General features: G+C 40.5%; 1 protein-coding gene across 5 annotated transcripts in view; it reads left to right on the top strand.

Moving 5' to 3' along the window:
- The window catches only part of LOC140191905 (zinc finger and BTB domain-containing protein 39), a 35,093-nt gene extending 12,244 nt beyond the window's left edge, over positions 1-22,849 (top strand). Inside the window, exons 1-6 of one of the 5 annotated variants that reach the window (XM_072249755.1) lie at positions 3,698-6,086; positions 7,216-7,290; positions 15,738-15,850; positions 15,974-16,106; positions 17,673-17,715; positions 18,821-22,849. In XM_072249755.1, coding sequence (XP_072105856.1) covers positions 18,910-21,045 — 2,136 coding nt within the window. In that variant the 5' untranslated portion in view covers positions 3,698-6,086; positions 7,216-7,290; positions 15,738-15,850; ... (1 more) ...; positions 17,673-17,715; positions 18,821-18,909 and the 3' untranslated portion in view covers positions 21,046-22,849. The other 4 variants (XM_072249752.1, XM_072249754.1, XM_072249753.1 and 1 more) reach the window with 4 other exon arrangements.
- Positions 22,850-23,578: the final 729 nt, after the last annotated feature.

Below are 23,578 nucleotides of genomic sequence, written 5' to 3'. Positions count from 1 at the left end.
CAAGGAATCTCTCTGCAGCTCCAACAACTACTTTTATCATATCCGACCTCTTGGCTGTAGTTTTAGCCCCGACCAGTACATCAACAACAAACACCAAAAAAGACTCTTTAGTCATCAACAACATGCCTGAAGGAACCATAGTTGGAGAACTCGGAATGAACTGACTCCCCATCATTCCAATCTTTTCTTTACTTATCCTTTGCTCTCTATCAACTTTCTTTACTGCTGCAGCATATGATATTTTTTGTTGGATACTAACATCCTGAATCTGCTTTGCCTTACTAAAATACTCACATCCTCTGAACGCCGCTATATGGTCCCCTCCACAGTTACTGCATTTAGGCACCGCTGCCTTACATGCTTTAATATCATGATCCTCTCCACATTTCATACATCTTCTTTTACCTCAACATGAACCAGCAACATGTCCAAATCTCTGGCAATTATAACAGCGTAAGGGAGGCCTAATGTATTCTCTAACTTGATAAGACATGCACCCAAGATAGACTCTAGTTGGAAGAACATCACCTGCAAAAACCAGAAGAACAGGGGAATCCCAATTACCACCTTCTCTCAATTTTAATCGTTTGGCTTCAATCACTCTACCACCTTTAATATTGTCCAAAATTTCCTTTTCAGTTATGCTAGACCAAATAGCATACACTACCCCCTTAACTCCCTTCCTTTCTTTCAGAGTAATACACTCCACTTTTACAACCAATTTTCCCACCATTTTAGCACTGTTATATTGGTCAATATCTTTGCAACAAATTTTCAGCAATCTATTAGACAAAATCTTGGCCTGGAATCCTTTACCTATTTGGTTCTCTAATGCTGCTGCCACTTTCAAAGGATTAAGGGCTTTAACTCCTTCTTCTCCTTCCTTATGACCTTTAATTTTATACATGACTATAAATTCCTCCATTTCACCCATTTTCCTCAATTTGTTGTCCCCCATTACTTCAGGTCTTTCACTTGATGCACCCCTTTTTTGGCTACCCTTACCTCTGGAGTATTCCACAGTCTCCCACCCTCCTCCTTCAATCTCAACCCCCCCCCCCCCCACCTTTTGCAGCCATAGGCTACAAATTAACCCTTTCCAAACAACTAGGCTCCTCCACGCCAAAGTCCCCACCCACTCAATCGACAGCCCCAACTACCAGTCTCAGCTCAGCAACTCAGCTCTGGCCCCACCAGTAGTTCAGCCAGCCCAGTCGCCATCAAATGCTGCTCATATGTTTGTACTTTAAACCTTTCATTTCTGGGATCACTCTCATAAATCACCTATGTGCCCTCTCCAATGCCATCTTCCTTTGTTCTCCCTCTCTCCTCTCTTTCTGTTGCTGACATTAGTCCATCAATAGGAGTTTTAGCCATCCCCCCCTCCACCCTCTCTGCAACTAAAGCTAACTTGTTTTCTCCTTCCCTGTTCTGACAAATGGTCTCTCACCTGAAACATTAACTTTGTTGCTCTCTACAGGCACACAATCTGATCTGCTGAGTGTTCCCAGCATTTTCTGCTTTTATTTCAGCTCAAAACTATTATGTTCTGAAAGACATTAACTCACTGTCCCCTTCAAGGTTATTCACTTGGCTTTCTCTCTGAGCATTCCCCCGGTTGTTCACTTTTCAGTGTCCTTCAGTCAGTTGGTTCAGACATTTGTGTCTGTGCTTTGCATCACAGTTGTTCATTTCTCAGTATTTGATAGGTTTCAGTGAGAACCCCTCTCATTCTTCTGAACTCCAGCAGGTACAGGCCCAGAGCCATCAAATGCTCCTCATATGTTAACCCTTTCATTCCTGGGATCATTCTCGTGAACTTCCTCTGGACCCTCTCCAAAACCAGCAAATCCTTTCTTAGATAAGGAGCCCAAAACTGCTCATAATACTCTAAATGCAGGCTGACAAAAGCCTTACAAAGCCTCAGCATTACATCCTTATTTTTATATTCTAGTCAACTTGAAATGAATGCTAACATTGCATTTCCCTTCATTACCATTGACTCAACCTCAAAGTTAACTTTCAGAGAATCTTGCATGAGTACTCCCAAGTCTCTTGCACCTCTGATTTCTGAATTTTCTCCGTTTAGAAAATAGCCTATGCCTTTATTCCTTCTACCAAAGTGCATGACCATACACTTCCTGACATGATATTCCATCTGCCACTTCCTTGCACATCCTCGTAATCTGTCTAAGTCCTCCTGAAGACTTCCTGGTTCCTCAACACTACTTGCCCCTATAACTAACTTTGTATCATTCACAGACTTGGCCACAAAGCCATCAATTCCATCATCCAAATCATTGCCCTATAACATGAAAAGGAATGGCCCCAACACCGACCTCCATGGAATACTACTAGTCACCGGCAGCCAACCAGAAAAGGCACCATTTACTGCCACTGTTTAACTCCGCCATGGATGGTCCCAAGCCTGGATGTGAAAGGAGGAGGGTTGGGCATGGGGCTAGTAATCCGATCCCATAAAAAGCAGAGCTACAGAAATGCCAACAGAAGCTCCAAAGACAACATTCCTGAGAGAGGATGGATTTGACACCAAGAAGATGGGTTACACCTTGGGATAACATGAAAGACTGGCCCAGAACAGACACTCTGGCAAGCTGCTGTCAGCAGCCTTCTCTCCAGTTGGGATGATGGGCTTAAGAAGAAGGTGAATTCCCACTCCTTGCCTCCTGCCACTCAGCCAATCTTCTATCCATGATAGTATCTTTCCTGTAATACCATGGGCTCTTTAGTTGTCTCATGTGGCACCTTGTCAAAGGCTTTCTAAAAATCCAAGTAAGCAACATCCACTGACTCTCCTTTGTTGATCCTGCCTGTTATTTCCTCAAAGAATTCCAACAGATTCGACAGGCTAGATTTCCCCTTAAGAAAATGGTGCTGACTTCAGCCTATTTTATCATGAGTCTCCAAGTACTCCAAAAACACATCCTCGATAATGGACTCCAACATCTTCCCAACCACTGACATCAGGCTAACTGGCTGGTAACTTCCTTTCTTCTACCTCCTTCCCTTCTTAAAGAGTGGAGTGGAATGGAATTTTCTAGTTCTCAAGAACCATTCCAGAATCTAGTGATCCTTGAAAGATCACTACTAATGCCTCCCCAATCTCTTAGCTACCTCTTTCAAAACCCTGGGGTGTAGTCCATCTGGTCCAGGTGACTTGTCTACCTTCAGACCTTTCAGCTTCTCAAGCACCTTCTCCTTAGTAATAGCAACTATGCTCTCTTCTGCCCCTGCACACTCTCAAATTTCTGGCATTCTGCTGGTGTCTTCCACGATGAAAACTGATAAAAAGTACTGATTACATTCATCCACCATTTCTTTGTCCCCTCATTACTACCTCTCCAGCATCATTTTGCAGCAGTCTGATATCCGCTTTCGCCTCTCTTTTACACTTTATATATCTGAAATAACTTTTTGTATCTTCTTTTATATTATTGGCTAATTGACCTTCATATTTCATCTTTTGTGACTATATTGATTTATTTTTACAATCTATGTGAGGCACTTTGAGCCTGCATCTTAATGTATGATAGGTGCTGTATAAATAAAGTTATCATCTTTTCTCTCTTCATTGGTTTTTTAGTTGCCTTCTGTAGGTTTTTAAAAGCTTCTCCATCATCTAACTTACCACTAATTTTTGTTATGTGATATGCCCTCTCTTTTGCTTTTAGCCTAATTTTAGGCTAATTAAACTAATTTTGGTTTAACCAGAGCTTTACTGAGCTGAAACATTACCTCACAGCTCTTGAACTCAACCCCCTGACTAATGAAGGACAACACACCATACACCTTCTTAACCACCCTATCAACTTGCACAGTACTTTGAGGAATCTATGGACTGGACACTAAGATTGTTCTGTTCTGCCACACTCCTAAGAATCCTGCCCTTGACCTTGTATTCTGTCTTCAAAGTCGACTTTCAAAAATGAATCACTTCACACTTCTCTGTGTTGAACTCAATCTGCCACTTCTCAACCCACCTCTGCGTTCTGTTGATGTCCTGTCGTAACCTATGATAACCTTCTGCACTATTCACAAGACCACAAACCTTCAACTCATTGACCCTTCCATCTCCTCATCCAAGCCATTTACTGTTATCTTCTCTAGAATCACATTTTGCAGGCTGGTTTGAAAAAGTAAAGTCCACTTAGAACTTCAGAAACAAAGTTGAAAGAATGTGAGACAGAAGATGGAGATGATACAATCTGGAGCAAAGAACAGGCAACAGGAGGTGCTCAGCATGTCACACAGCATCTGTGGAGAGAAATAGACAACTCAACTGAACTGTCTGTTTCCCCCTGCAGATCCTGTCTGACCCGCTGACTTCCTCCAGCAATTCATTTTTTTAAAGGACTTAGAAATGAGTGGAAGAAGAAAAGGCAAAGTATAGAATAATTAAAAAACAAACAAGAGAGATGAAAAAATTGGGGAAGAAGAAAACAAGGAAAATATGTGAACTGGAAGACATGGAGCAAGGTTGCAAATAAGAAGTAAACACAGGTGGATTGTATCCATTTCCACGATTATTATCATCATACATACTGAGGTACAGTGAAAAAATGTGTTTAGCATGTTAACCTTACAAACCATTTCACCACATCGGTGCATTGAAGTAGTGAAGTTGGTAAATTGATCAATAGGTTTATTATTGACCCATTTCAGTTAAAAACATGTCTTGCATACAGACCATACAGATCAATTCATGACAACAGTGCATTGAGGTAGAACAAAGTAAAACAAAGACAGAATGCAGGGGAAAAATAAGTGTTACAGAGTAAGTGCAGCACAGGAAGGCAATAAAGTGCAAGATCATAAAGAGGTTAGCCAGCTGGTTGTGTAGTGGCATCAGCAGTGGACTTCAAGGCGAGTGGTCCCAGGTTCAAATCTGGCTGGTTTCCATCTGTATTGGGTTGAGTACCGAGCTAGCAACTCAGTCTCATAAAAACTTTTAAATGCTAAAGAAACGGCAGGTGCAGAGAGGAACAACAAATCATAATAAGGTAGATTGTGAAGTCAAGTGGCCATCTTATCATACTAAAGGGACAGTTCAAGAGTTTGTTAGCAGTGGGATAGAAACTCTCCCTTAGCCTGGTGATACCTGCTTTCCGGCTTTTGTTTCTTCTGCCTGACAACTGATAGTAGAGGGAGAAGTAAATGAGAGCTTTGAGCTACCAGCGGTCCCAATGGTGGGGCGGGGGCAACAAAAACACGTTTAAATATACAGATGAGTAATGAATCTCCTGACCAAACGGATGATACCAGCACCCCTTGTGTGAAGTGCTGGCAGTCAGCAAGGAAACACTTAATTTGAGTAAATGAGACTTTACCCGTCAATCTTGCGACACAATTATATAAAGTTTGGAGTATTGAGTACAATGTAGTCTTTATATCTAACAAAGGGTATACTTGCTGTAGAGAGAGCACACAGTTGAAGATTGAACAAACCAGTTTCTGGCATGGTAAGTCTGTTACATAAGGAGAGATTGGGAAGAGGAAGGCTCCCTTCCACAGAACTTGAGGTGAGCAGACATCATTAAATTCTTAAAGCACTTGAGTGAGTAGATGCTGGGAGAATACTTCCCTTGGGATCTAGTACTGGGGGTAGAGACTAAAATCATAAGTTAGTCATTGAGTGAGATGGAGAGAAATATCTTCACCTCAGGATGGCGAACCTTTGACGTTACCAATTTCAGTCCCGATGCCAAACTTAGTGTAAAAACCACCCTGTGGTGAGGTCACTGGCAGACAGAGGGTGCAGTGTACTCTCAGACCGAACCCTGTGTCCCAGACCGTGCGAACGCAGAAACAGTACAGTACTCTCAGTAATAAACAGTCGTCTCAGATCGAGCCTGTTGTTAAGTCCGCCCTATTCTGGAGATCTTGGGTGGAGAGACCTCCCGGTCGGTAGGGCGGCACTAGCGGACCACCGGCGCTCTGTAACAGCAGAGCGGAGCGGAGCTGCTCCTGCCGGCGCTCTCTGGTCAGGTTGTTAAAACAAACTGGGAGCGCTCGGTGGCGGCAGTTGCTACGGGCGATTAAAGGCTGTAATTGGTGCTGAGCAGCTGGTGAGTGGGGAGTGAGGCCTTGATTCGGCAGTACGAGAAGGAGGGACTGCGGCTAGACTCATCCGACCACCGGCGGACAAGGGAAGATGTCTGAGCGTGGGCTTCGGCCTTTGTTAGCGCCTGGCCTCGGACCGTCTCCGTGCATCTCTTCCCCCGGCACCCCCAGCCCGACTCCGCAGCATGGGCTCGGGGGCTGGCTATCATTGGGGAGGCCTATGGAGGGAGGAAGCCGAACAGCGTGGTTGCACGGAGTGACCGCTGCCCAACACCACCAACTAACTTTATCCTGCATTTGAGTTGTAAAGGTGGGGGGTGATAAGAGAACATCATTTATCGGAATATCCCCTTGGCGAAAGACTACTGCTTGTGGTTGTCGCAATGCTTGTCAGTAAGCCCCAACTGGAGCAATGCTCCAGAAACCATTTCACTTAAATGTTTGATCAGTTTTCACTCAACCTGCTTCAAGCGAGCATATTGAGTTTAAGGGATTCTTTATTAAATGTACTCGGTGAAGGTCAAAGGCTTTTTAAAAAATCTGACCGGAATGCAGCATTGTTTGTGTGGAGGTTTATTTTACAATTGGGAAGCACTGTTGATGTTTCAAGATTGTGGTGTTTTGTATGGTCCTCCAAACAGTTCGGTTCAGTTATGGATTTGCAGCTAGTGAGATTCTAACGGGTAAAATCTTTGAAATTACTTTAAATATTTTACATATTGCATTTCAAATGGAAAATAGTAAACAATTAACCAACTACTGTTAAAGATTTAGTTATCGCCTTTATAACTGCAAGTTCACATCAAAGATCAGTGACGACTAATTTCCACAGTAACGAATAATCAAAATAATGGAACGATTGCACTTCGAATTAAATTTTTTTCAACTGCTTTTTTTTTGAATATGCACCCAAGCCTCTACAAATCCAGTGATGACATCTAGATTGTGATAACCCCGATTTAATATGAAATGTTTTAATCATAAAGCATTTTATGATCAGGCCATTTAGACTAACAAAACAGCCCATGAAAGTGAGAAGTTTACTGTCTGCTAGTCACTGGGGAACAAATTCTATATTGTACAACAAACCTTAAAGTATTGATACTGATTACAACTTCTGCACAACCCAAACAGGTGGCTTCATGAAACATGGCATCAAGAGACCCCTTAAGCTGAATATCCTTGTGACTACAAGCAAGTTCAAGTTCGGTAAGACACTCTGATTAAACATTTGATTTTTGCAGCTTTGAAAATTAATTTTTACTCTGCCACAACACCCTAAAAATGTTTTTTCTGAAAATCGATCCATGCAAAATTAATCAAGGAAGGAAATAGAAATTTTTCCTTTCTAAAGACCTTTATCATGTTGAGAATATTACTAGGTCGGGAATTGATTTTGTCTGATCAAAGCAACTGCTTTCTTTGGTCTGGGGTCTAAGCCAAATATTTTCCTCAATTCATCCCTCCCCCCAAAAAAAGTTTTTATTGGACCATAATTTTGTCTTTTTAAAATCAAATCTACTTGTTTAACATTATTTTTTATTGACAGTATTGTCCATTATTCATGTTAAATAACTCCTCATTCGTCTTTGATTCTGATTGACCACAAAAGTGTTTACTTGTCTATTTAAAAACCCAGCTTATTCATGAATGCCTATAGGGAAGGGCACCTCCTGTCCATCACAACAGTTCTGAAGGACCTGAACAAATTTGCTTGGTTTAAGTTTGACTCCTTAATGCCTGTATCCTGAACTTTTATTTTTCAATTATTTTGTAAATGATTTGAAGTAACTTGTGGATGCCAAAGATTTATTGTTTTAATAGGTTTAATGCATCATGTATCTTACCATAGTAAATGAAGCAAAGCTCAAAAAGTTCAAAGTAAAATTTATTATTAGCATACATACATGTCACCACATAACTGTGAGATTCTTTTTCCTGCAGCCATTCTTAGCAAATCCATAGAACAGTAACTAAACAGGATCAATGAAAGAGCAAGAGCATAGAAGACAAACTGAAGTGAAAATATAAATACATAGCAATAAATAACAAGAGCATGAAATACCAAGATAAAGTCTTTAAAGTGAGATTATTGGTTGTTGGGGTAACCAATAGGCAAATAGTACAATCCCAAGTCAAAGGAGGTTGTGTTCATATTGCACAATTCTGTTTATATCACATGAGTATCAAGTTACAATGGATCATTTAAGCCCAGGAGTCATTCAGAGAATATTAAAATTTTGGTGCAAGGATAGTGAGTTAGGAGGAAAATTTTGCAGTGTTTGGCCTTCTTGTCAAAATGTTGTAAATACAAATTCAGGATTCTGCTTCTAATTTAACTGTGACAAGATTCATAGATTGGACTGAATAAACGTTCAAGTAAAACCAAAGGGAGCAAGTTCTTCCACATACTGGTCAATATTGAGTCCCACTACCTACTCGATAGGTAAGTCATGAAATTCAAACAACAGGAATTCTGCAGATGCTGGAAATGTTAGCAACACACATAAAAGTTGCTGGTGAACGCAGCAGGCCAGGCAGCATCTCTAGGAAGAGGTGCAGTCGAACTTTCAAACCCCTTACTCACTTTTCCTTCAGTTAGTCCTGACGAAGGGTCTCGGCCTGAAACGTCGACTGCACCTCTTCCTAGGGATGCCTGGCCTGCTGCGTTCACCAGCAACTTTTAAGTCATGAAATTATTTGAATACCAGTTTGATACTGCAAAGGGGTCTCAATGACCTTGTTTTGTTTTAATGTTTCTCTTTTCTTGATAGCTATTATCATGGGTGATTAGCAAGACTCAACACCAGGTTCAGGAGCAGTTATTACCCCTCAACCATCAGGTTCTTGAACCAAAGGTGATAACTTCACTTGCCCCATCAGTGAAATGGGGCCACAACCTACAGACTCACTTTCAAGGACTGTCTCTTCATGTTGTCAGTACTTATTACTTTATATTTGCAGTTTGTTGTCTGTTGCGCACTGGTTGAATGTCCAAGTTGGTGCAGTCTTTCATTGATTCTATTATGGTTATTATTCCATTATGGATATATTGAGTATGCCTGCAAGAAAATGAATCTCAGGGTTGCACATGGTGACATAAATACTTTCATAATAAATTTACTTTGAAATGTGGTGTATGGCCCAGGCAGCAATCCAGAGATTAGTACCCTTGATGTCCTGCTTTTCAGCTGCTTTCCCAACTCCTTCAGGACCTCATCCATGTTCCTACCCATGTCATTGGCACCAATATGTACCATGACGTATGGCTACTCACCCTCCCCCTTTAGAATGCTGTGGGCCCAATCCAAGACATCCCAGAGCCTGCCACCTGGAAGTAACATACCATCTCTACATCTCTCTTTCTTTTCAAATCTTTTTATTGTTATATTATCCAGAAAAAATAACATGAGTACATTGAAGTAACAACACTTACAATGTCTCAAAAAAGACATTATCTTAAAGATTGAAAAAAAAATTTTGTGATAATAAAAAAAACTTACTAAGCAGAAAAGTGAGGGAAAAAAAGAACCCATTAGGTGTACAACCCTGGAGCCATGTGTCATACAAAAAGCTTCTAAAAATAAACATCAAACCGCCAGCGAGGAAAGAAAATATACTAAAAAATTTACAATTAGATCGTGGAAAAATTATATCAATTAGCTCAAATGATAACGAGCAAATGAGCCCCACTTTTTCTCAAAATCAAATAAAGGTTCAAAGGTTCACTACATCTCTTTGATGACCACAGAGTCGCCTTTCTGTACCCTTAACTATTGATTCCCCTATCACCAAAATTCTCCACTGAGCCACAGAGCTAGACTCAGTGCCAAGAGACCTGGCCGCTGCAGCTTTCCCCAGTAGGTCAGTCCCTAACTGTATCCAAAGTAGTATGGTTGTTATTGAGGTGAGTAGCCCCAGGGGTACTTTGCACTGTCTATATATTCCCTTGCCCTCTCCTGACATTCACCCAGCTAGCTACCTGCCTCCTGTAATGTAGGTACAGCTGCTCTAACTGCAATAAGAAAGAATTTTTTAAAAAACTTGCCAGAATCTTACCTTAGCCTCCTCTTGCCAAAGCCTCAGCTCCTCACTCTAACACTGGCCCAATCACACAATAGCTGTTCTTCTTCTTGTTTAATGGCGATTGGCAAACCAGCTTTAAGATGCATTACCACCATCTGCTAGGCTTCCGTCTCCAACCAAATACGTCCTGGAGTACTCTGCTTTAAACAATCTAGTTCAGCCTGTAGATCTCTATTTACGTCACTCTGTAATTGCAATTCCTTTTGCGAGTGCTGTATACGCTCATTAGATAGCAGTGCCGCAGACTGCTTTTCTTCCCTAATTTTTGTCACATGGTTTTCAAGTAATTGCATTATTAATTTCATCTGCATTACTTGTAAAACTAAAAAATTCTTGTTTAAGAATATTAATTTTAGCATGCTTAACATTTACAATTGCTGTTTTTCAAGTCTTTCCGCTATTTCCAGGTTTTCCTTTTCTTGAATCATAGTCTCTCATTGTTTACTAAGATCTTGAAGTTCTTCATTTGCTTTCACGTTTTCATTTTGTAACCTGAATGTAGATAATTCACTTTACCGCAATACCTTTTCCCTTTGTAATTTTGTAATATTCCTCCATTTTCAATCTCTTTCCAACCTACTTTAGATAACCTAGTTCAACCTGCATATCTCTATTTGTTTCACTCTGTAATTGCAATTCCTGTTGCAAATGCTGTATGCACTCATTAGATAGCAGTGTCGCAAACTGCTGTTCGTCCCTAATTTTTATCACATGGTTGTCAAGTAATTGCATCACCTCAATTACATTGATTTCATCTGCATCATTTGTAAGACTAAAATTTTCTTATTTAAGAATATTAATTATCGCATGCTTAACTTTTAAATTTGTTTCCGTGTTTTCGTTTAATAATCCGAATGTAAATAATTCACTTTGCAACAATTCCTTTTTCCTTTTATAACTTTGGAATAATTTCCTCCATTTTTTAATCTGTTTTCCAAGTCGCTGAATTTTTGATAAAAAGCATCCTTTTCAGAAACCGTCTCCTTTAAATGCAGTACTGTTTCATCCAATCTCTTTTCCAACTCAGTTGTTCTTTTTGAGTGCTTCTACTTGTTGTTGGAGTTCTGCACATTTACCCTGGGTTTCAACCATGTTTCTTGTATACATAAAATCTGAAGTTTTTCCTCAAGTTCTGATGCATATTTCGTAAATTCTTGACCATTTGCGATAAGACTCCTTGCATTCCCTTGTAATATATATATACTGCCATTAATTTCCCGCCTCTCCTACCTGTGAACTGTTTGATCCTCCATTCAGCATCTCTTTGACTGCTTCCCACCTAAGCCCTGTAATACCAAGATATTTTTCCGCAGACTTGACTATAATTTTAATTTTATCAGTTGTTTTGTTTGTTTGCGCTGAACAGTTAATTGCATCTACCATAAACAGTACGAAATCCTTTCTACTCATTATTAGTGTATCCTTATTTATCATATTACAGCCCTCACAGTTCACCAGTTTATTATTCCCTGTATTTGTTTGCTTGATAGCCTTTTCCTTTCCAGCAAATGCTTTTACTGCCTCCGTGTAACTGATTCCTTGAGTTATTTTTACATATTGTATCTCAGCCGGCTTCTTGCTATAAATGCACCCTCGATAAGCTGCGCTGTGTTCCTTGCCACAATTGTAGCATTTCAGCCTAGCTCCCGCCTCACATTTCCCGTATTCATGTTCTCCAGCGCATCACCCACATCTTTGCTTCCCTCTGCAGACTGCCGCAATATGCCCAAATTTCTGACATTTAAAGCATCTTAAAGGCGGTGGTATATATATTCTGTCCTCGTAACACATATATCCTAAATAAACTTTAGTCAGCAATCTCTCTTCATCAAAGTTAATCATAACGGATAAACTATCACACTTTTTTCCGTTTCTTGCAGCTTTCAAACGTTTGGCCTCAATAATTTTTGCTCCTTTTATGTTCTGTTTAATCTCATCCATAGTAACTTTTGTTGGTATCCCCGAAATAACTCCTCTAGTCCACTTTCTATTGTTGGGTATTGTACTTTCTCGCCGTCTATTTTATTTAATCTTATCACTTTGCCTTGCTGAGCACTATCCAGGCAAATCACTAATAGCGATCCATTTCGTAAAATTTTTGCTCTTTTGATCTCGCCTATAAGTTTGCTGATTATCTTCATGAAATGAATCGGGTTCCGGTCACCGAAACATAGAACGGGTGGATTGGTTTAATCTTATCTTCTTTCCATTATTTTGCCATCCTATTTTGATCATCCCCTGACTCCTCAGAGTTTGCTATCTCATACCTCTTTTCTTTTTTTACTCTTTCCACTCCATTCCTCTTTCCCGCCATCCTCCATCTTGAACTCACTCCACTGGTCCTCTCTCGTCGCCATCTTCCCTCCAATTCAGCAACTCTATTTCTCCCCAGTAGCTGTTTTTGATCCTGATTTCTTTTATTGGCTGCTGGCAATTAAATAATTAACTAATCAGTTTTCACTTACCAATTTGCAAATATGCCTCTCAGGCTCTTCCTCTCTGAAACTGCACAGAAAGCCCCAAGGCTCACCTCTTTTAAAAGCTCCCTCCCTCTTTTCGTTCCAATTCTTGTCTCCTGTTTGCTGAAAAATACTTTCAAGGTTGCATCCTATTAACTTTGTGTAGAGGAAATTTCTCGTAAAAGTGTTTTATATTCTTCCATGAAATCTATTTCAGTATTGAAGATGCCTGTGAAGTCACTTTCTTCTTAAGTACAGTTTGGTATCATTGAGACACCCAGATTTAATGATACTAGCTAAGTTTCAGGCTTCTGAGTGTTTTCCACAATAAAATCCTGTATCTACACATCAGTAGTTGCACTTGGAATTTTAGTCCTTTTCTAATTTTGTGATTTCCTTGCCTAAAAGTTTTGACTCTTGCTGTGCCATTGTTCCACCAGTGTCTTTATGTGATCATTCTTTCTGTGAATTTGGACACAGTACTGGTAAATATTTGTAGACTTAGTTGACTATAGTGATATCATGGTTGATCCTAATCTTGTCTTTGCCTGCACTATATTTTATCATTCCACAAGTTGGGAATACTAGATGATTTTTCCTTTCCTCTTCTCATTCCCCTTCCCTTTGATGTAAACGTTCTGTACATTATTCCTTTTTAACCCCTATACACCCTATGATGTACCTGATCGTGCTACACTCCTCCAGCTTTGTTTAATTGTCCTCCCTTGCTGCAGCTCTTAACTATCAAGTTGTAGCCAGGAACCTTTGACAATGTTCTCTCTCCTGCATTGTAATCTGTCTCCCATTGTTCATTACTCATTGTTCATCATCCACAGACAGAATCTTCTTCTACATGTATGTTAGTGGCACCTGTCTTTATCACTGCACCTTTTTGTCTCAGTCTTTGCACTGTCTCTGTTCTGAAAGTGCTTGTCTGATATCCAGTTTTAGATGAGCCACAATTTTCTTCAGTCAAATAGCAGATAGGTTTTTGCCCTCAGAATCCAACCCACCCACTTTCTGGTCACTGGTCTCAAACTGAACCAGTCATTTTGCAAACTTTGTGTTGTATCAGACCCCAACTTGACTTCCCGACAGTATCCTCTCTATCACAAAGGCTATCTACTTCTGCCTTGTTCCTGTTGCAACTTATGCATCATACTTCCTCTGAAAACTCTGATCCACGTCTGCATTAGCTTCAGATTCAGTTATCCAGAAGTTCTCCAAGCCACCCTCCCTCCACAAACTTCAACTCATGGAAAGTCCATCTGCATGTAGCCTACCTAACAACTGATTCCTGCTGGACTATCACCCCTGTCCCAGGTGTTCTTAATTTAAATTTTTATCCCTTCTGAGGCTCTCTAGGTTTTCGCCGTCAGAACCAATCCACCCATTCTATGTTAAAGATGTAGTCTTTCCGGTGTCCCCATAGTGTAAAACATGACTACCATATGCTAACATGAGAAAAATAATTTGGCTTTAAATTTTTATTTGTCTTTAAACTTAGCTTACATACTACCTATGTGCTATTCAGCAGCTTCAATATCAATGTGACCCTTGAGCTTAATGGCTTTTTAGCAAGAGTTGAAATATTTGATTCAAATTGTGACAGCAAAAGCCATAAGTCCCCATACGTAACAATGTCCAAGCAGCTTCTGTTTTTGTGGGTATGTGGTTCACTGCACTAAAGCCTCTTTCAACAAGGTAGAAGGATGGAAATACAATGAAGAATAGTTTGGCTCTTCTCCAAAGACCAGGAAACTTCATATGACAGTGTAGCCACAAACCACAAAAGCTGACATTTTTGAAAAGCATTTTTGCTTCTTCACTGAATTTCAATAATTTCTTCTTGCAAGCTCTCTTCCTGCTTTTCCACCTTGCAAATGGGTTAATTACCCAGTCCAGAATTTCCAGATCGTTCAAATCCTTGAATCGATTCTGAAAACCCTTCTTCAGTGACTGCAGGTGTAAGCAGTACTCTTGCAAATCACCATCTGTGAAAGAGAGTCATACTTTGCAGTCCTGACGAAGGGTCTCGGCCTGAAACGTCGACTGCACCTCTTCCTAGAGATGCTGCCTGGCCTGCTGCGTTCACCAGCAACTTTTATGTGTGTTGCATACTTTGCAGGCAGGGAAACTATGAGACCATTCTTCTCTGAATGTCTTGCTTATATATTTCCCATTTTCCAATAAAAGTGAACACTGCACTTTTTGCCTGGATTAAATTGAAATTCCCACCCTGCAGTTCTTGTCAACTTTGAGCAAAAATTCAACCACAGTATCAAAACGATCAAAGAAACTTTTTAAGCAGCAGCCTTTTGATCACAAACACACTTCACTGTGAAGAAGCAAGCGTTCAAACTCTTCATCGTTATCTTGGGATAACTGGCAAAATATTCTGCTTTTTAATGGATCAGCTTTAATTGTGTTGATAGCAATTATTACAAAAGGCATGCTTGAAAGAAGTTGCTGGCTGAGGTTTTTGGCCATGAGGTGTTGGCGGTGAATTACACAATGGATTGCAAACAGACTTGGAATTTCTTTTTTCATAAATGCTACTAAACCAGCATGGTGACCTGTTACATTTCATGCTCCATCTGTTGCACAAGTAATCATGTTCCTAATTGGAATACTTTTATCTTCAGTATACATTTCGTGCTCATCGCAGATTGATTTTCCATTGATATTTATTTTTAACTTTTTACAAAAGAGAATGTCTTCATAAACTTTTCCATTTTTGATAAACCGTACATGTGCCATTAGCAATACCTCGTTGTCTTGCACAGTTGACTCATCTAGTTGTATCCCAAATTCTGATTTTTGTAGCTCTGTGTATAGTTGATACTCAGTCATCACTCATTTTGTCAATAGGACAAGCTACAGAGTTATTACTCAGAGAAATTGATTTTTTAAAAAAATATTGGTATCCATTTTGAGAACAGTGGTGAGCACTTCTGATACAGCAGGCACTATTAATCTTTCACCAATTGTATGTGATTTTCCACACTTTGCTATCATTGTGGAAATGTTATAAGAAGCTTTTCAAATGCTTCTTTAATCTTCTGGAACTGAGTAATACCATAAGTAGTCTTTTCGGGGTGTCTTTTACAGAAGCGTTGCTACAATCCTGATGGTTTCATGGCTTCATTAGACAGTACAGTATTACAAATAAGGCACACGGGGTGTCGCTGATCATATGGAAGTGGAATAAAACCATACTCCAGGTATGTAACGTTGTGTTGACGTACTTTCTGTAATTTCTGCTGCTTAGCAGGATTAGAATTCAAGGCTTCACCGCCTTCAGAGTCACAGAGATCATGCCGTTTGTATTTATCCATCATTAACAGGACTAAATTAAAATAAAATATTAACGCTAACTGGGAATGTTGATGCCGGCAGCGAGTTGACGTGGATGGAACGATGGTAGCGGCACGCAAAGGAATAGTAAGGCAAAGATGAAGACGATCACAACAGTGAAAAGTACGTTGACAAGGATTCAGATTGGAATCTGAATGTTAGTTGGGATAGAGCTGGTGTTCGGCAAGCTACCTTTATACTATTCTAGTTAGTGCAATTGAGCAGACACATAAGGTCTCATAATCCCCAAAGAATGCTCTTCACCGCACATGTGAAGCTGAGGTTGCGTTGATCACCTCAAGAGGAATCCTCGGGGATGGCGGGTTCACTGATTGGCTCTATTTCACCGTTTGGTTCTGGCCAGCACTGTATCAGTACATGACCTGTTTTCTGTAGAGAAAGTGAGAGGGTGTACTTGACTTACCAACTGTTGCATGAATTCGTTTTGTGCTGCAAGTCAAGGGGAACTGTTGGGCACTTGGTTGCTAATTTATGCTTCCCCAATAACGCCTGTTTGGTTGGTAAGGTTGGATGAGATTGCCGTATTTCAGACACATTGTGACGATGAGTGCTCGCTGCCTGCTGAGCTATGGTTCTTCCTGTGTTCCAGTGCCTCATCCTTTTTCAGAAGTGCCTGCTCTACTAATGGTTACTCAGGTCTCGTGCCTCTGTTAGGGTGCTGCTTACTCTTCTTGAACATACCCTGATGACTTCTATTTCCCCTAACGCCCTCTCTCCCCGTTAGGACATGTAACCGCCCCTTTTGGGAATCACTGATAGAGTGCAAGTGTAAATATTTTTACTGTTCCAACATGTGCAAACAGCTGGGTGATTTTAATAGGAGAGGGAGAAGCTATAATTTAAAGAGATGTGATCATGTTTGTTTTAAACTTTGTTCTTGCACTTCAATGTGTTAATGTTAGTGAAAGATGGCTGTCAGCATCAACAAATGAGATAGGCATTTGGTTTTAAGAAGGATCAGATTATATGCACAAATTAATATTCTTGGGAATATCAGGCAGGTCAGGTCCCATTTTAAGCCAAAGTAGGCTCATTATCACAGAACAACCAAAATAATTACCCTTCAAAAGTATTGGCTTGAATTTCAAAAGTTTGTTTTTTATTAAGGTGTTATGCAAGTTCTAGGGTGGCGGGGTGGAGATAAATCTCTACCAAAGGAGGCATAAAGCGCTGCTTCCCTCCACTAGCCTGCAGGTCACCCTTAGGTAAGGTGTAACACCTTCTTAGCCCCCCAATCAAGGTCATGTGAAGCCATGAGAGCAGGTGGTGGATGGTCATATGAGCAGTTGGTGCATATCACAAATCCTGCTTGTGCGACCACTGTTGCCAGGCAGACAATCTCTGAAGAGCATTGGTAATGGCTGGGGTTACCCATCTTGTAAAGACACTGCTCAGAAGAAGGTAATGACAAACCACTTCTGTAGGAAAAAAATTGCCTAGAACAATCATGGTCATGATCGCCTACATCATACGACACAGCACATAATGATGGTGATACAAGTTCTAACTTTTTCAAATGTGTGATAACTGTTAAGTTTGATTGGATACGGAATCTTTTTTAAAAAATAACAGTGCAGGTGCTGGAAAATTAAACTAACAACAGAAAATGCTGGAAATACTCTGGCAATTCTTCAACTTGAAACATTAAATCTGTTCCTCTTCCCACAGATGCAGCCTGACCTAATATGTGTTTCCAGCAATTTCTGATTGGGTACGGCCTGGTTGTTTACGTCAACTGTTATGTATCAAGGCTGCATTGAAAATTGGCATTAAAGTTGGGACAACACTAAGAGAAGTCACTTACCTTCCCTGGCCAATTGGGAATAGACAAAATATGTCCCCTGTCATTGATGTACATGTACCAAGAATGCATACAACGCTTTTGCCAGTGAATCAAGATGATTTTAGTATTTGCTCATTTTACAGGTTTTTAAATTCTGATTAAGTGGAAATATTTAGATATTGAGGCTACTAATGAATATATTGTACCCTCTTGTACAATATATGTAATGGACAATGAGGAAGGCTATCAAAGCTTGCAGTGGGATCTGGACCAGCTGGAAAAGTGGTAGATGGTAATTAATGCAGACAAGTGGGAGGTGTTGTACTTTGGGAGGACAAACCAGGATAGGTCTTACATGGTGAGTGCTAGGGCACTGAGGAGAGCGGTATAACAGGGGAGATCCATAATTCCTTGAAAGTGGCGTCACAGGTAGAAAGTCACAGAGGAAGCTTTTGGCACATTGGCCTTCATAAGTCATAAGAACTGAGTACAGGAGTTAGGATGCTATGTTGAGGTTGTATAAGACGTTGGTGAGACCTAATTTGGAGTATTATGTGCAGTTTTGTTACCTACCTATGGGAAAGATGTAAATAAGATTGAAAGAGTACAGAGAAAATTTACAAGGATGTTGCCAAGAATTGAGGACCTGAGCTATAGGGAAACTTTGAATGGGTTAGGACTTACTCCCCAGAGCATAGAGAGGAGATTTGATAGAGGTATACAAAATTATGAGGGGTATAGATAGGGTAAAAATGCAAGCAGCCATTTTCCACTGAGGTTGGGTGAGAAAGTTTCCTGAAGACCTTCCTTTCTGAACCAAGTATTTGTTTGGATGTTCTTTGGCTCAGAATCAATTATGTGTCCGTGTTGCTTTGGGACACTTTAAAATATTAAAGATTCTGCGTAAATGTTTAATAGTTTCACTGCTTTGAGTTTATGTTACAATTTGGATGAAAAGATACACAAGTCATTTTAAGAATGTTATATTTGTAGTATCTTGCATTGTGACTGATACAGCTGTCCTCATTTGCAGGCTTTTCTTTCTGCAAGTCATCTTTGATGAAAGGTGTACAACAAAGCCACTGGAATTGAGCTTGGAAGTTTTCAGAAACACCTGAAAGAATGGGTATGCGAATTAAACTACACAGCGCTGACCACCCAAATAATCTTCTGAAGGAACTCAATAAGTTTAGGCTCTCTGAAATCATGTGTGATGTAATCATTGTGGTCGGCAACAGAACATTTTCAGCACATAAGTCAGTGTTGGCATGTGCTGCTGGTTATTTCCAGGACCTCTTTTTGAATTCGGAAGTTAACTCTGTAAGAACATATGTGGTAGACTTTATTACACCAGCAAATTTTGAAAAGATCTTGAATTTTATCTACACAGCAGAGCTTTTCACAGATCTCATCAATGTCGGTGTAATCTATGAGATGGCAGAGAAGCTGGGAATGCATGATCTCCTGAAGGCCTGCTACTGTACATTCCCTGACCTGGAGAAAACTGATACCAGCAAAGCGACGGAACAGTCAACTGAAGAGTATGCACATCTCACTGGGACCTCAAATGAACAAAATCCCCCTGTGGGAAACTCAAGGACCACAGGGTCTCAGTTTTGTCAAAATAGAGGTTATATCATGCAGGTTGAAGTGGGAGAGGATTTTAAAAATGAAGAAAGAAATCTTGCCAATGAAAATGGTCCCGATGTGCCAGTGATGTACCAGCAGTCAACAAAAACTGAAGATAACCTGACAATGGAGTACAACCAATCCACATCTACCGAAAATGTTTCACTGGCCTCAAGTAAAGGGCCTTGTGAGCTGTATGAGATACAAAGTAATGGATATTATCAAACAAATTTATTGAGGGGAGGAGAATCTATCAAAGAGAGTGGTAGTTCCTCTGCTGAAAACAATGTCGACCTCCAAGATCATCCAATGAAGGAAATGGAGTGTATGCAGTTTGAGGGTATTGAACCTGATGATCTTAATTTTGATGTGCACCAGGAGAATAGAGGTCCTTCTGAAGAAATAATAGAGCTCACAGATGACAGTGAAGATGACAGTCTTGTCTGTATTAAGGACAGCAACAGTGAAGGAAAGAGCATGCCATGCCAGGTGTGTGGAAAGGAGTTACCGGCTAACATAGGATTGATTCGACAACATGGCAAACTCCACATTGATGCAAAGGAGGGGTTGTGCAAAGTGTGTGGGGCAAAATTCACTGACAGAAGTTCTCGAATCACCCACGTTTTGTCTCATGTTGGAATCTTCCTCTTCTCGTGTGATATGTGTGAAATGAAATTTGTAACGCAGTGGCAAGTGGCCGGACACAGGAAAGCAAAACCATATGATAGTAATATTATTGTCCAGCCGAATACCATGCTGCCACCTGAACCCAATTTTGGGAGCTCTCCAACAGAGCTTTTCTGTGCAGTCTGTGGAAAGGCCATGGCTAAAAACTACCTTGCTGTGAAAGAGCACATCCTTTCTCACCTTGACATGAAAAGTCTTTCTTGTTGTGTCTGTGAGCAACCATCGAGATCTGTTTGTAGCCTAATGTGGCATGTGTTGTCCCATATGAGCATATGTATTTTTTCCTGTTCTGTGTGTGGTAGTAGCTTTGTAGATCGAACTGCTCTAGAGCATCACATGAGCTCGCACCAGGGTATGGAGTATTTATTTGAATGTAATTTTTGTAGCAGAAAGTTCCGATTAGAAGCCTCTTATCAAAACCATGTGAAGATACACAAGAGGTACAGCTCAGACAGCACAAAGGGTCATCATGCTCAACACCAGTGGCTCAAAAAAACCTTAACAACATCCCCCTCAGATGAGTCTACCAGTAATGCACATGGACCTGCATCAAAGCAAGAGACTCCCGTCACCCTTCCCGTAAACCAGGGCAAGGTCATTTCCAAAGGGAACTGGTATGAATGTGAGTTTTGTAGGAAGAGGTTTTCCCATTCTAGTGAGTTTCAGTATCACCTACGAATTCACTCGGGAGAGAAGCCCTATGAATGCAAGCTGTGCCACAAGTTCTTCAGAGGGCGATCAACTGTAAAAAACCATCTAAAGACGCATTCTGGTGCCCTCATGTATTGCTGCACTGTTTGCCAGAGATACTGTCCCACTTTGAACCTCATGATTAAACATGTGGAGATGCACAAAGATGGAGGACTACCTCCTGACTTCAATATTGCTCAGACTTTTATGTACATTGTGCATTCCAAACAGTCAGTAAAAATGATGGACTAATATTTTATTTGAAAAAGAACTAGGCTTAATGAAAAACTGTATTCAGGATTAGTATCAAAGCAAATCTCATTTTAATAAACACTAGAATCTTCAAAACTTAAAGATTTTTCTTGAGAGGTGTTCACTGCTAGAACTTTTATAAAATTGTTTCAGTTGTCACTAACTTGCTGTGCTAATGCAAGCGTGGAATAATTAGGTTACTACTTTTCAGTGTGTGAGGAGAGTGGGGTTGTAAAATGATAGTAGAATTATTGTGTCTGGGCAAAATAAAATGTCCAAACTGTGCTGTAATTTGAGCATCAAAATCTACCCTAACACAGGACACTAGTTTCAAGTTCTCAGTGTCTAAACATGAGTTTGCATTGTACAGTTGAATGTTTCTGTTACAGTCTCCTGAGAATTGTTGGAGCAGTGAGGAAAGGCCTTAAATTTTACTGAGTTTTTCACTGTGTTTGCTAGCCATTTAACTAGATCCAAGGGAAATTTTATTTTAATGCGACTCTGGATCCTGTCATTACATTCTGCTCAGATGTTGTTAAAATTGATTTTCTGCTACTGCTGGTAAATGTGTTACTATCAGAAATTGCATACAGAATTTCAAAACTTCAATGATTTCTAATTTGATTAAGCTCTCACCATGGCAGAGGGTTTAAGTAATGCAGACTCATTACAAAGCTTACTAGCTGTGATAGAAATTCCAATTAGCAGTAAAGCATGAGCCACGGACTTCAGACTAATCTTTCTGTAGTTTATAGAATCATACAGCAAATGGCCTATTCAGCCCAACACATCTGCACTGACCAGTGGGCATCCTTTTGCATTAATCCCATCACTCAGAGTAAAGGAACAAATATTGTGCCTAATTGGTTCAGCAATTCAAGGCTTATCTAAAAGCTTATTAATTGCTGTCAGTGACCCAGCTTCAGTCTCTCTGCCTTGACATCCCCCCCCCCATATACATCTCCCTCTTCTCTCTCTCCCCCCCCCCCCCCCAGCAGTGTATTCCAGGTACTCCTCACACTTTGGGTGAAAAAGATGCCTCATGTCTCCTGTGAATCTTTCTCCCCCCCCCCCCCCCACCTCACACACACTAAACCATGTCCTCTGGCTTTGCCTCAAAAAAGCAGACTGCAGGAAACATTTCCCCATATCAATACCTCTTATAATAGGGTGACACAGTAGTGTAATGGTTACTGTAATGCTATTGCTGTACTAGTGACCTGGGTTCAATTCCACTGGTGTCTACAAGGAGTTTGTACGTTCTCCCTTTGACCAGGTGAGTTTCCCCTGGGGGTGCTACAGTTTTCCCCCATACTCCAAAGCCATAGGGATTGATAGGTTAATTTATCACATGGGTGTAACTGGGCAGCATGTGCTCATTTGGGTGCAAGGGCCTGTTTTTGTGCTGTATTTCTGAATAAAAATAAATAATTTTATAAACCTCAGTCATATCTCTTCTTAACCCCATCCATTCCAGGGAGAAAAAAAAATTCATATTGGTCAGACAGAATTTGTCCTTGACAATGCTGTTTTGGCTGTCTGATTTGTCCCTGCTCTCCAAGTGATCCAAATGTTAAAAGGCCTGAACAGATTAGATATGGCAAAGTTATTTCCCGTGGTAGGGGAGTCTAGGACAAGAGGGCACAACTTCAGGATTGAAGAACATCCATTTAGAACAGAGATGCGGAGAAATTACTTTAGTCAGAGAGTGCTAAATCTGTGGAATTCGTTGCCATGAGCGGCTTTGGAGGCCAAGTCCTGGGTGTATTTAAGGCAGAGATAGGGCATCAAGGGTGTGGGGAGAAGGCAGGGGAATGGGGATGGCTGGAAGAATTGGATCAGCCCATGATTGAAAAGTGGAGCAGACTCGATGGGCCAAATGGCCTACTTCTGCTCCTATATCTTATGGTCTTATGATCATTAATCCTCTCCCTCAGAATTTTCCCCAGTATCTTCTCTATCAGTGATGGTGGGTTCACAGATCTATTGTTAGGTTTTGCCCTGCTGCCTTTCCTGTAAAGGGGAGCCTTGTTTGTTGTCCTTCCCTGTACTTGCTGCCTCCCCAGCTTTTACCCTGAACACGTTGGTCCTAAAATCTTGCTATTTCTCCTTGGATGCTTCTCGCTGTACAGATGTAGACTTGCCTGCAAGAAGATGCTCCCAATCTACCTTTGTTACGTCCTCCTTTATGGTAGTGAAATTGGCCTTTCCTCAAATTAAGACCTTTATCACGGGTCTATTGCTACTCTTTTCTATAACCACTTTAAAATGTAGTGTTTGGTCATGATCTCTAAAATAATCCTTCACTGATGCGCATTCCACTTGACCAGTCAAATTCCCCAAGATAAGGTCCAGCAATGCTCCTTCCTTGGCTATTTCCAAAAGCTCTCCTGGACATACCATAAAAATTTTGTCCTCCTGAACCTTTCAATCTAAGGCAATCCCACTTAATATTTGGGTAAATTGTAATCATCCGGTACAATACATTTTTTTTTACTGCATCTCTCTGATATCTGCTTACACATCTGTTCCT

The sequence above is a fragment of the Mobula birostris genome, chromosome X, assembly GCF_030028105.1.
Source record: "Mobula birostris isolate sMobBir1 chromosome X, sMobBir1.hap1, whole genome shotgun sequence".
Lineage (NCBI taxonomy): Eukaryota > Metazoa > Chordata > Chondrichthyes > Myliobatiformes > Myliobatidae > Mobula > Mobula birostris.
This window is presented reverse-complemented; position numbering and strand designations above follow the sequence as displayed.